Source organism: Aythya fuligula, chromosome 3, assembly GCF_009819795.1.
Source record: "Aythya fuligula isolate bAytFul2 chromosome 3, bAytFul2.pri, whole genome shotgun sequence".
NCBI classification, from domain to species: domain Eukaryota; kingdom Metazoa; phylum Chordata; class Aves; order Anseriformes; family Anatidae; genus Aythya; species Aythya fuligula.
The window spans coordinates 61302133-61315848 of NC_045561.1; the positions used below are offsets into that span (position 1 = coordinate 61302133).

The 13716-nt window shown below is 47.9% G+C and overlaps 2 protein-coding genes across 2 annotated transcripts; one reads left to right on the forward strand and one right to left on the reverse strand.

Moving 5' to 3' along the window:
• Window positions 1-6719: 6719 nt before the first annotated feature.
• BORCS6 (BLOC-1 related complex subunit 6) lies at window positions 6720-8085 on the reverse strand. Its single transcript, XM_032183901.1, has one exon. It carries the CDS (start codon window positions 8083-8085, stop codon window positions 7366-7368), a length of 720 nt encoding a protein of 239 aa, XP_032039792.1. The 3' UTR covers window positions 6720-7365.
• Window positions 8086-8557: 472 nt separating this feature from the next.
• PNRC1 (proline rich nuclear receptor coactivator 1) lies at window positions 8558-10707 on the forward strand. The gene is made up of 2 exons (XM_032185117.1): window positions 8558-9089; window positions 9575-10707. The coding sequence occupies exons 1-2, from the start codon at window positions 8670-8672 to the stop codon at window positions 10013-10015; spliced, it is 861 nt and encodes a 286-aa protein (XP_032041008.1). The 5' UTR covers window positions 8558-8669; the 3' UTR covers window positions 10016-10707.
• Window positions 10708-13716: the final 3009 nt, after the last annotated feature.

The following is a 13716-nucleotide window of genomic DNA, read 5'->3' on the forward strand; positions in this document are numbered from 1 at the left end:
TAGTTTAAAGCAGGAGTGCTACTTAGGGGCTTGGCTGTGGCATTCCACATGAGAACTAGTAAGAACTGAAAAGGGATCAGAAGGAAAAAACAACTAATAAATAAATAGGTGTAACAGAGAAACCTCTTGGTATGACTTACCCACGTTTGCATCAGCCAGATGCCTTTTTACAGGAGTAATACAGACTGATAAGGATACGCTATCTAGCAGGCAGCAGTGACAGATCACGCCACTGAAAGTACATTGTGTAACAAAAAGTCCACTGCCTGTGTTCAATCCAGGAAACTTTTGTTCCCAAAGTATCATGCAAATCACTATCAGAAAGATATTTTTATCAAATTGTCCCACTTACACATTTGTATGGAAACAAACACAGTTTTGTCCCAGAGTTTGTTTTGTCTGTGAGCAAAACGTACTTCCAAGACAAAGCATTCATCCCTATCTCAAAATAAAGCTCATAAATAGCGAAGGACAGAGACTAAGTCCATTTGATTTCACAGCTGTAAATGACGATGAATGAACACTGCAATCCCAAGTTTGTACAGTGCTATGTAAATTCCAGAAGTCATCAACAAGTTACACAATTTTCCTGGTTTATATTACCACATACGGGAACTATGTTCCATGACTCCTATTTTACTCACCATCTACATCAGTCACCTCTCCTACTTAAAGTTCAGATAAAGTGTAAGGAACAGACCGTGGTGCTTGGTCAGACAGAAGTTTTTGTAATGGTTGATGATAGGTATATTTTAATAACAAGATAGTACATACTTACTAAGAACTGCCTAGTGGAACATTATTAAAAGTTTAATTTTAGCAACTGTTAAGATTGCTTATTACAGGTATTCAACTCAGTAGAGCTCAACGTGAGTTTTTCTTTCAAAATGGGGATTTTAACACTAATGTAGAATTAGTCCTTTGGTTATGACTTGCATTTGTCAATTGACCACGGATCACTGACAGGAAGGTGACGTCTTTGTTCTAAAGGAATTTATTTGCCTTCCTAAAGTATGTACATGCCAGTCTTGGTGAACGGACAGCAGGATTTGGCATACCCTCTACTCCTAATATTCGAGGCCATCCTTTTCTACCACTGCCCACTGGCAAGGTGTGCTGCAATTAAGAAATATAACACATCTTATTAAGTCTCGCAGCTTCTGCATAAATACATACAGCTCTTATTAAAGCCAGTGAGAGCTCTGTGCGAGCATACGTGCTTACGTGCCCAAAGGAAGGCGGGGAGGCCAGAAATCCATTTAATGGCAGCCTTACTCGAGTATTTACTTAATCTTTCTAGAAAAAACAACATCACTTGCTTTGGGGACTTGCATGCATTTCATAAATCTTGCATCACCTCCCTGTGTCACGTGGCGTTTGGAATGCTATAACCCAGATCTCGAGAGCAAGTGTAAGCAGCAGCTGATTGATTTTCCTGTCTCTCAAGGGATACAGCACAGCACACGCAGTTATAGTAGTGGCGTTTTGCAAGTAGTTCAGTGATGTTTGCATTTTTTTTGGCATATTATTAAAATAGATCAGTGTCAAGTAGCGAGACCTTGCTCTCTTCTATTAAAGATGTTTAATTTTCCTGTAGTTCCTTCATCTTAGTATGACAGGCAGCAATCTCTATCTATGTCATTTCTGACTTGTCTGCTCCTGAGGGTTGATTTAAAAACAAGACAATTGGTGGTGGATGTTCGAGGTACAAGGAGCACTGCAGAAAACAGCACCAAGAAAGTAATAACAGAAGAAAAGGATGAAGTAAGTTACCCACACACTGTAAAGAATAAAGGAACCGGTGACATCAAGACAGTACACCAGGTAGGCAGCAGATGCTAGCTCGTGCCAAGAAGTGCACGTGAATATTTTGAACGTAGGGCAGAATACAAACAAAAGACACCAAGGGTAGCTGAAAGAGGACATAAGCACAGAGTAAACACAAAGGTTTTAGCAAGACTGAAGCAGCCAGCCACACAGACAAAGGCAGAAGATACGTGGGATGAAATATTAATGCTGAGAACTGGTGAGGTCCAGAACAAGGTTTTGTCGGGGGAAACGAGGTACAAGGGGTAGTTCTGGGAAATGGTGAAGAAGGGGAAGACTGTAATAAATTTCAGATTGCTGTTGACAGACAAAAGAAAGCTGATGACATTGGAGCAGGAGAAATGAAAGGCTTTTGTAGTTGCATATCTCTTTCTCTACAGAGGGAAACAAAACCAAACGAGGTTCGTATCATCAACTATAACTTGCATGGGGGAAGAGTTTGGGAAAATGGAAAACCCCGAAGTTGCTCAGTAGTGAAAAACTCCACTCTCCTTCCAGCTGATGAAACGTCACTGGAAAGTCCCAGCCTGAAAAAAAATCCAGCAAGTAAACAAATTGCCTAGGCAGTGAAAACAGAAAGAGGAACAAAGTCAAATGATACTTTGACTTTAAAGGAGTTTATTTTCACTTCAGCATTTCCTTGAATGGCAACAGTTCAAGTTCAGACAAGAAAAGTCTCCTTCGAGTGAATCTGGCTGGAAGGTTCGCTGCTGGTATGAGGCTCCAGAAAGAAAGCTCATTTATTAACAAGCTAAGACTTCAACTCGGGATTTTATTTTTTATTTTCTGCTACTGAGTGCAGTCAAACAATCCCAGTCACAAAGCAGACGCCCACGACTATTAGATTGCTGTAAAATTAGAAATGATCGTCTGGCAAGTTCGTGGATTTTTCTCCCCCCCAGATTTACATGTATTTCCAGACAAGGAAGCTTTTCTTAACAATGTGCTTCCTCACAACTCACTGGGCACGGCTCTTTGCTTTACAAGAAAGTTCAATGCTGGGAATTTTTCCAGCATTGTACAACAAGAAAATAAGGAAAAACCAAGGCTGGTGACACTGAGACACGAAATACACTGTTGGACAAAATTCAAGGTTTCTTATCTCGCTAAATGGCGTTTGTGAAAATAAAAATACTGAAATAAATGTGTACCCTCCTCTGAATTAAATCAACTTTCAGCAAAGATACTTTACTGTAACACAAGCAACACGAATCCAAATTCTGTAACTGATTGCAGCGACAGCACTCTCTTGCTGTTATCTGTCTAAATAATCAAGACAGTTTTAACACAGCTTTCCCAGCTAATTAACGTTGAGGTGTTCTGACCAATGTGCACAGCCCTACTAACAAAAAGCAGCTGGCAGTTTGGGAAGTGTTTGGGAAATAGCATGGACTGTCCTACCTCCAACCCTTACCAACATTAAAATGTAGGATTTTATTTTCTTTACACTTTTCTCTTAATTCTCATCAGGATTTGTTTTAACACTGCTGCAGAGAGCCAGTTCAAGCATGTTATCCTGGTAGCCAAAATTATTGTTATTGCTGAAACTGCCGGCCTGGCAGATTTGGGAAGAGGACCAGTTAGCAGTCTTTGGGTCAGGAGGTTATGCTTGTTTTATTGCCAGTGGTTTTTGGTTTTGCATTGCTTCTAGTGTGTGTAAACAGGAGGAAAGAAACAAAACTGCATGAGTTTGACATTTTGATTCTTTACCATTCTTCCTGTTACGAGGTAAGGGCGTGTGTAACTCTGCCACTATCTAATCGGGGGGCAGGATGATCTTAACTTCCCAGGTGGAAGCCCAGGGCCCAAGTCCACGGATCACACCTCCTTGAGCTCCGAATAGCGGAGAACAATGATCTCGACAGCTTTCCCCAGTAACCAAGCTGGAGCAGCAGACGTGAAACCCAACGAGTTTCAGTTCCTGCCTCTGATGCAATAGTTGCGTTAGCTCGCTACGGGAGAAATGTCCTGAATCTCGCCCTCGTGTGTGCTCTTACATACGTGGCAGGAAGGACGATCCAAGATAGGCTTCCTGCAAGAGGCCAGGGTGGGGTGAGAAGTGGGGACAATATTCACAAAAATCACACAATTTGGATTCTTTATGATTTTTATAGGAACGGCCCGTTCTCCGAGCAATTTCCAAGCACTAAACATAAGCTGCGACAGAAACAGAAACACGACCTGCTGATCTTTTAAAGGCTTTCCTTCAGGTGCACAGGCCAGTGCTGATCAGGGGGAGATAGTCTGGAATCTGACGGGGAGACCTGGAAATCCCACCCAAAAGACGTATATTTTGGTATCTGGTCAGCAGAAAGAGGCACCAAATGTTGATATATTCACTTACTGAATTCCTGGCACAGTTGAGCAACTTTGGCAAAAAGCCTTAAAGGTGAAATACCAGCGATTGGTCCTGCTCCAGGACATGGTAAGGTTTTATGTGGTAAAGCTCCTTTGAATAGCACGGATCTGCAATCAGGGATCAGTCGACAGCCAGGGGATGTAAATATGAAGAATATGAAGCAGGACCAAACATACTTTAATGAATATTAAAAAAAGGATTTCCTTAGTCAAAGCTGACAGTTGTCCTGGATGAAAAGAAATGAAGCTTACCTAATTCCTAGGGGACTCGGTGGCAGTTACCAGAACAGGGGGGTGATTTCTAAACAGCTAATTCTGCTCCTGGCTTTGCACGGTGTTTGGCACGTCGTTTTGGTGTTTTTCTTCTTTGACCTTGTCTGTCTGGTCTCAACAAAAGTTCATTTGGCAGCCGATAAGGAAAGGAAAACAAGATCAATTGTAAAACTGAGTGGATTGTGCAAGAAAAGTATGTGAACACACGGGAGGTTCTTGGAAAATCCAAACATAGCTTTGCTCTGCTCCGTGACAGGTTAAGTAACAAAGGCTAGACAAACCTGAAAGCTAAGCTCAACAGTCCCAAAGCTGGGAAGTGCCAGGATTAACACAGAATATGCACATGAAAGCTTGGACAGGGATCAAAAAGGCAGCGCAGCCATCTCTGGCTGCGGCGGCAGCAGGCTCACCGGCGGGCACGGAGCTGCACGGAGCTCACAAGCTGTCCAAACACAACTTCAAAGGCAGGGCTGGCAGCACGGCCACGCTGATACGGGCCCTGCCAGCCCTGCCAGGTGACACCATTCCTACAACGAAGCAAAGGGTAGGAAGGAGGAGGCTGTAAAGCACAGCACACACGCAGCCACACCTGCCATAGGGACGGCGACCACGGGGCATGCGTACCAGGTGGGAACAAAACCCACTTTGCCCAGCTCAGCTGGGTCTGCCCTTCGTGCAAGTCATGCTGACATGAAAAAACCCTCTGTAATTACCGCTTCCTTCATGCCTGGAACTCGCCAGTCATCGCTTTTTCGTCCCCTGAATGACATCACTCTCAGAAATTATTGCCCGAGGGCCCAGACTGAAACTGGCTCTGCAATCACACTAATGGCTCCCAGCGCAGAGCCATACAGGAGCAGAGTTTAAATTAGCTTTCAAACTATTTTACCAAGCAGGAAAGGCAATAATTAAGAAGTGAAACACTTCCACAACAGCTAATTGCTAACAATTTACAACACAAAAGTAATGATTTTATTCTACGGGCTCGACAATTTTAGCAGGGAATTAGCATCGAACGTAGGTGACTGGAAATGAAAAGCTATCGGAAGCTGATCGCGTACTAAAACGTGTCAGCTTTAAAGGCTTAACCTTAGACTGGATGAATAACGGGGAGCTCTATGGATGTGGCTATACCAATATGTCCAGGGGTCTTTCATGTGCAGTTCAACAATAAGAACAAGAGCAAACTCTGGTTTTAAGTCCTGACATAAAAAATAAAATAATAATAATAATAATAATAAAAAAAAACACAAACCAACACACACTTAGCAAAACTATTGCATCTCCAGGATAGACAATTTCAAGCTTTCCCAAGAATAATACCCCAAAACTAAATGATGACAGCTGTTCCTGGGATGTTATGAAACCTCTCATGTTTTCTAGGCCCTGCATTCTCCTTTTTCTCTCTGCTAACCTCTATTCTTTAATTGATCTCCTCTCTTCCCAGAGCCACGGCTACTCCCTAGCAGACCCCACCGTGCGAGCTGCCAACCACAAAGGCAGCACAGCCCATACCCAGCCTGCTGGGGCTGGAAGCCGGATGCGAAACCTCCCCTGTGCCAAGGGAAAAGGTGGAGGCTCAGCCATGCAGAGGCCCTGGATCAGCCAGGGACTGCAAACAAGGGTAATTAAAAAAAATAATAAAATTAAAAGCTAATCATTTTGTTAAGATTTAGCATCATGCATGTTTAGAAGTGCAGTGTATCATAGTGTCTGTCTCTCACTCATGTGTCTGATGAGGCTATGGGGGTGCCGGCTGTACCCACTATAAACCTACCTACCCCTCAACCAAAAGTTACGGGACTTGTGCATTATTTCTAGATACCTTTTCTCCAATGTTTTGGGAGCCACTGGTCACCTAAAGCACCACTGTGCATATTCAGGGTCACAGTGATTATTTTTCTGTCAAAATCCAGTTGCAAAGACATTTGTAACCTAAACAGATTGCTAAGGAGCTCCACCTAAAAGCCCAGTTGCATAGGAACCACAGCTAATGGAGAATCTCTCTCAAGCCTCAGTGGAAATACTGATACAGCAAAATGACTTCGGCATACAGTGATGTGTATACAAAAGCTTCAAGCTAAGTAAATTCTTACAAAGTATTTACTTTATGCCAGTCATACACCCGTGTAATGCCATGATGTACACATATTCCTCATCAAACGAAGTATGTTTCGCACTGGACAGAAATCACAGAATCATTTTGCAGTGACATCACTCAAATTTCTATGAAAACCGTATAAACTGAGAGAGGCAGAGCGTTTTTTATCTGAAGGCTTTTATTTAGTAGTTTGTATCTCAGATTGCTCTTATCCAGATCTCCATTCTATCCCGTGGATTTTATATTATTCTCAGAAAGTAAGTGTTTTGGTGAATCGAATTGTCTTCTTATCTTCCCTTACAACTGCGTCCTGTAAGACAGCAGCGTTCTCCCCATTTGTTAACCGTAACAGCATGAGAATTGTTTCAGTCAGGCACTAAGTGTCAACTACAAAGACCCACGTACGCCCGTAAACATCAAGAACGCGTTCACAACTTCAGGTTCAATCAGAAATAAATACTGACAGCTGCTTCGGATTCAGGTTGCTTAGTTTTCCCTAGCCCTCAACAAACAGCAGGCGTAAGGCATGTGGAGTCCAAATTCTTTAATGGAGCTTAAGCTACGGCGCGCTGCGGGCGGTTCGCCAGGCCGCTTACACAGAGACCCTTTCCCTTCACCAGCTGCCAAGCTTCCTCCAGCCCCAGGCTGGGGCAGGCCATGAGGACGGGCCAGGCCCGGGCAGGGGGCCCAAAGCCACCGTGGGCGAGGCCGGGGGGCTGAGACCGGCTCCTGGGTGGCTTGGAGGGGCCGCGGGCAGGTGGCCCGGGCCGCTCGGTCGCACCCACGGTGCGGCAGCGGGTGCGGCGCTACTTGCAGAGCCCCTCGAGGCGCTCCAGGGTGCCCTTCATGTCTCGGATGCGCTTGGCCAGGGCGGGCACGGGCTGCATGGCGCGGTCCAGCTCCTCGCAGCGGGCCACCAGCGCGTACATGGCGCGGATGCTGAGGTCGGCCGCCTCGCCCAGGCTCTCCACGCCGTCGCGGTAGGTCTGGATGCAGCCGACGCTGAGCGCCGTCAGGGCCTGCAGCCCGCAGTGCACGCCCCGCAGCAGCTCGTCCACCTGCGCCGCCACCTGCCCGGCCAGGGCCACCACGTCCTGCAGCGCCCCGGGGTCGATGGCGGGGATGGAGCCGGCCCCGGCTGCGGCTGCGGCTCCGGCTGCGGCTCCGGGCCCAGCCCCCGGCGCGGGGCCCGGTGCGGGCTGCTCGCCCCGCGGGGCGCCGCTCAGGCGGATCCGCCGCTCCAGGTTGTTGGCCACGAACTGCGTGAGCCGCCCCTCGCGCAGCACCGTCCCCTCCAGCTCCAGGGCGCTCGCCAGCGTCGCCCGCCGGCCCTCCGAGGGGGGCTGCGGCCTCCCCGCCGCCACCCCTGCTGCTGCCGCGGCCGCCGCTCCGGTGCTGCCGGCGGCCAGGCTCAGCGCCTCCAGGCTCCGCCCGTCCCGCTCCGCTCCCTCCCGGGCCAGGACTGCGGCCGGGGCCGGGGCCGGGCTCCCCGGGGGCCCCGCAGCGCCCGGTGCCGGCGGCTCCATGGCGAGCACCGCGTGCCCCGCCGGGAGCGCGCCACCCCCCCCCCAGGGCGCGCCACCGCCGCCTGTTTACGTCGCCTCCGATTGGCTCCGAGGCCTTCGGGGGCGTGGCCTCCGGGCGGTGGGGCGCCGCGCGATTGGCCGGCGGTGCTGTAGAGGGGAGAGGCTGGCCCCGCCCCTCCGCCCCGCTCCGCGGGCCCGTGACTCGGAGACTGGGGAGTGCCCCTTGTTTGTGTCCGCGCCGATTGGGCGGCCTGCGGAAGCGGGCGGGGCCCGAACTGTTTGTGTCGCTCCCGATTGGCCGAGGCGGGGCCAGCGCGGCGGCCGGCCGGCGTGGATTGGCCGAGCCCGGCGGGGAGGCGTGGCGCTCGCGGCTTCCCGGCGCGCCGATTGGCCGGAGGGCGGAAGGGGGCGGCGCCCGGCCGTGTAACAACACAGGGGCGCTGCTGGCTGCTCCCTCACTCCCCGCCATGTTCTCCTAGCAGCAGCCCCGACCGCGTCGCCCTCCCAGCCCGCACCGCTCCGGCAGCCGCTCCCCGGCCCCCAGCCCCTCTCCCCTCCGCAGCTCCGGGCCCCCGCCTCCCACCATGGTCACCACCACGGCGCCGCCGCCCTTCCTGGCTCGCATCTCGTCGGGCGCCGACGACCCCCGGCGGCTGCCCTCCGGCCTCCTGCAGCGCCTGCGGCGAGGGGACAGCAACTGCGAGAACCAGCCCGGCTGCTGCCTGGCCGCCGCCGCCGCGGGGGGGAGCGGATCGCGGCCGGCGCTCAAGAGGGTGAGGCGGAGGAAGGGCAAGCTCCGGCCGGGCCCCGCGGGGCTGCTGCCCAGCCGCTACCAGCAGTACCAGCAGCACCGCGCCGGCCTGGGCAGGAGGACGCCGCTGGCCGCCTACGGCCCGGGGGAGCTGCGCGCTCCCCCAGCTCCCGGCGTGGCTGCGACCCCTCCGGAGGAGCCCCCCGCGGCCGCCCCTTCGAGAGCCGCGCCCGGCAGAGCGCTGAGGAAGGAGGTAGGGGAGGCGCTCGGGCACTTCTCGCTACTTTTCTCCCCGTTTTTTACATTGGGGGGGGGCCCTTGTTGGCGGACGGAGCGCGGGGGGGGGGGGAACTCCTCGCCCCCCTCCCTCCGCCCTGCGTGTGAGGGGCGGTGGCGGCGGAGTTTCCGTTACGTCCGTTGAGGTGGGGGGGGAGCGAAACGGCCGCCGCTGATTGGTCGGCGCTGTCCAATGGGCGGCCGCCGCTGCGCCCAGCAACAGCCGGATTTAGCCTGCTGGCCGCGCGCCAGCCGCCCCTGCGCGCGCAGGGAGGGGACGTGCGCGGGGCGCAGCGCCCCATGGCGGCCGGGGGGGGCTGTGAGGGGATATGGGGGGGGGGGGCGCCGTGATGGCGGCGGGGTCTGGCCCCAGAGGCCGGCAGGGGGCTGGAGGAGCCCTCAGGGAGGCTCCCCGCCAGGAGAGAGGGTTTGGCCGTTGATGTGAGGTCTTTGTCTGCGCAGGTCTTGAAGAATAAGATGGGAAAGTCTGAGAAGGCGGCGGCCCCCCACAGCCCGCCCGTTCACGGTTTCCACCTGTGTGAGCAACCGAAGATCAACAGGCAGAAGGGCAAGTGCGGCGTGCCGCTGGCCAAGATCGCCTCCGCCAAAAAGATGGAGAGCTTCTGGCAAGACTCGGTGTCGGCAGAAATAATCCCCAAGCCGGAGAAGAAGCCGCTGAAAAACACAGAGAACTTCAGAAACGCCAAGTCGAAGAAACCCGTCACCCTAACGGAAGCGAACCAAAAAGAGAATTACGCTGGGGCAAAATTCAGCGACCCGCCGTCACCTAGTGTCCTTCCAAAGCCTCCCAGCCACTGGGTGGGTGGCACAGCTGAACTTTCCGACCAAAACAGGGAGTTGATGGCAGTCCATTTGAAAACTCTCCTAAAAGTTCAAGCGTAGTTTCCAAGGTCTCTGAAGAGCTGCAAAGAAAAAAAGTCCATCCAGGAAACTTACACATGCCTTGTTGCAAAGAAAAAAAAAAAAAATTACAAAAAAAAAATTGCAAAAGACTGTCAAGTCTTGTAACCACATACAAAAATCCTTGTATTATATTTTTTATGGTTGTGTAAATAGTGTACATCATGTATTATGTGTATATTCTTGTTCATACTTTGAGAGGTACATTTTAGTTTTGTTATGAAAGGATGTATTTTGCACTGCCTGAATGGTAGATGTCTTGTATATAAAACATGGACAATTTTAAGTGTGTGCTTGACACATGAAGACTTGACTTGATTTGCACAAGGTAATGGAAAATCTGAAAGGAGAGTTCAACTTTCTGATGTCAAGGTTCCAGATCAAATGTGAATGGTTTACTCATGCACTACTGACAATAGTTTTACATTCTGTGTCCCAGTTCAAGTACAAACATGGAATTTTCATACAAATGTGAATTTTTGCTCTGGAAACAATATCTGGAATTCCTGTTCATGTGTTTGTTACAAAATCAACTGGAATTTGACTAGAATTCCAACCCACCAAATTGAGCACTGCTGACTTCTTTAAAAAGAAAAAAAAAAAAAGCAGAGCTTTCTGCCATAATTTTAATTGGTCACTAACAAATTAAATAAAACAATTTGGCCTCCCCTTAATCATGTCTCTGTTTTCCTTGTGTGTGTGTGTGTGTGTGTACAAGTGTTAGAGCTTAAATTACCTGATCGCCTTCTTTTAGTGAATAATTAAGGTATTTGATAGCTCGTGTAATGTTAGCCTTTGTGACATGTCTTTTGAGATTCTTTATTCTTTGGTTTCTTTAAAACTTAGCTTTCAAGAAAGTCGGGGATTTAAACATCAAAATTCCTGCTGCTTTCATAGTAAGTGATCATTAAATGATACTGAAAAGTAACAGTAATTGAAAGTTAGGGTGCAAGTTAAGACTGATGTTTTACACCCATTTTGTCTCCTGCTGCTGGTTGTGCTGGAAACTGTGTTCTTCTAATCCAAAATTCTTAAGGAACTGAGCTATAGATAAGTTTGACAGGCTTGGTGAGATAGCGAAGATTTGTGATTAACTGGTATTTTAAAAGTATAAAGCAAAACTACATGTGATTTAAAAACTCTTCGAAATTTTCAGATCCACTGGGGGAAAAAAAATGTGACCTCTGGGCATTAGTTTACTAGGTAGGATATGTATGAAGAAAACAACTAGCAAGGTCCTGGGTGGAATGTTTCCTTGGCATGGATTGTCTTCTCGGAGCACGTTCAAGGGAGATTCAGTGGGCAGCGTTACCTGCATTTGTGATACGTCGCTAGCTCTGGTCTGTGCGGTTGCCTCGTTGGGTTAGGGTGAATTGGTGGTGTTAGTTAGCCACCAATTATGAAATGAGATCGGTCAAAAAGTAGAGGAGAGTTTCTTTGTTATTATATTGACATTAATTATATAGTTGCAAAAATGTTCATTGTAGTGCTGTTAGGCTATTTAATTACATCATAGGCTTTAAACCAAGATTTCATACAAAATTTTCGGACTGGCCTGAATACTTCCATGTTTACTAACTTGCAAAATACATCTGTGTTAGTTGTTTAATAATGGTACATGCTTGAGGAAAATCTATGGCTTCTTTAGCCCGGTTTGCTTCCCAGTCTGAAACCTCCATGATTTAGCAAGTCTTCTAAAAACAATCTATATTTTTTATCATTAACACACATTTTTATCCTTTATATCTGTATCAGTACTAAGGCAAAGAGGAATGCCGGTAGAATCTCACTGAAGATGGCTCTAGTAGATCGTAAGTCCTGGTTTTACTACATTTGGGACGTGCTGTTTTGATCTGCGTTTGTGCTGCTGTCTTTTCCTTTTGTCTGAATGCCAACAAGCACAAAGGAAAACGCCTTTTAAGAATTCCCCATAGCGTAATTTTTAACTAGTGCCTACTTTTGTCAGCTGAACTTGTGATCTTCTTGAATCTTGGTAACTGGCTTGTCAACACGTAGTTTCCATAAGCCCTGTAGGTTGGCATTAATTAAAAGACGGCAAGTTTTTTTTCCTTTTTCCTCCCCCGCCTATTACCTCTGTTTGTATCAGCCTCTTTTCCTCCCTGCCCTTTGGAGCTGACCTCAGGTCACATAGTCTGAAAGGTAGCTCTGATCCTGCGTAAAACTTGCCAACATAACGCACTCTGCTTTGTTGCTGCCTTGATTTGCTGACATCCCCTGGGGATTACAGATTTGGTTACACAACTGTCAGCAGTTCTCAGCTCCTCGGCCAGTTCTTCAAAGCTGTTGGATGAGACTTCTGAAGTCTTGAAAACTTAAACTTTTCATAATTTGGTGCATCATAAAGATTATCAGGGTAGGGTAACAACAGATCTTTTACTCTGTTTCTTACTCAGCATGCAGTTAAGCACACTCATTTTCTTCCACCTCATTTCCTTATTGTCCTCTACAAAGTCTTGTCCTCTTAAAATCTTGATTACACAATGCTTTTTTTTTTTTTCCCCAATAATATATGCCTGACTAACAACTGTTTACGAGGAACTCTTGTGATCTCTTAGAGGTTTTAATGTTACGAAAAGGCTGATCCTTATCCTACAGGGTCTAGGAGGTAAGCAAGTAAGAGAGAAACATAGTAAAATGTTAACATTTCTTGTGAAAAATCAGTGCTGCCTTGCTGGATGGGAACCAGTGTCAAATAGTTTTGGCAAGCAGAAATATTTAGTTGCTGATTCAGTAGAAAATATTAGGGGAACATCTATCAGTTAAGGAGAAATATGTCACCTAATAAAAGGAGCTTTCTGTTCTGAGCTTGAGCAACAGCAACGCAGAGGCTGAACTTTCTGTTCCGCATTTAGGGTGTAGAAGAATGTTATCAGAGCTAGGACAGGAAGGTCAAGAATTCAGCTGCATTTGGAAAAAAAAAAAAAAAAGAAAAAGACACCACCTCAGGAATTAATGTGCACAATGCACACATCCCAGCAGAGGTGGCGCTTCAGAAGTCAGCATTCTCCTCTATCTGTTGTTCCCCTGGGCTGATAAAACCTCGCTTATTCAACTCCCAGAACAGAGGCCTTCAGCCTTGGCTGAGCCCGCCTGGGCTGGAAGAGCTCTGCGGGTGCTTTTGTTTGAAGTTCACCCAGTGACATTCCCACAAGCTACCCATCCTCAGGCTTGTGTGCAGCACATGCAATCGTTTGTGTAAAGTGGTTCACAAATGTTTGACTTCAGCTTGAGAATTACATTGTTTATATATACACACTGGTCACCCAATGGTGAGTGAATTGCTGCAACATCTGCAGTTCATTACCAGAAAGACTATTTTGGGGTCAAGGGCTTTTCTTGTATTTACAGGACTTGCCTGCGTATTTATACAGTTGTAGTTCAGTGTATGTATATACACTGTGTGTGTATTTCAAGTAGTAGCAAGCAGATCGCTGCCATTTTGTCATTCTTAAGATCTTGAAACATCAAGTTTTGAGATGCCCTTTTTATGAAGGGTGTTCACTTCTTTAAAAAGTGCTGCGCTTTCATCAGGTGGGTCTATGAACCTCAATTTACACATCAAAATAAAATTTTTTACTTTTTTTTTTTTTCCCTGAAAGACCTAGAGCTACATTCAATAAAGGACATCCAGGATATAGGATATATACTATATGTATTATAGT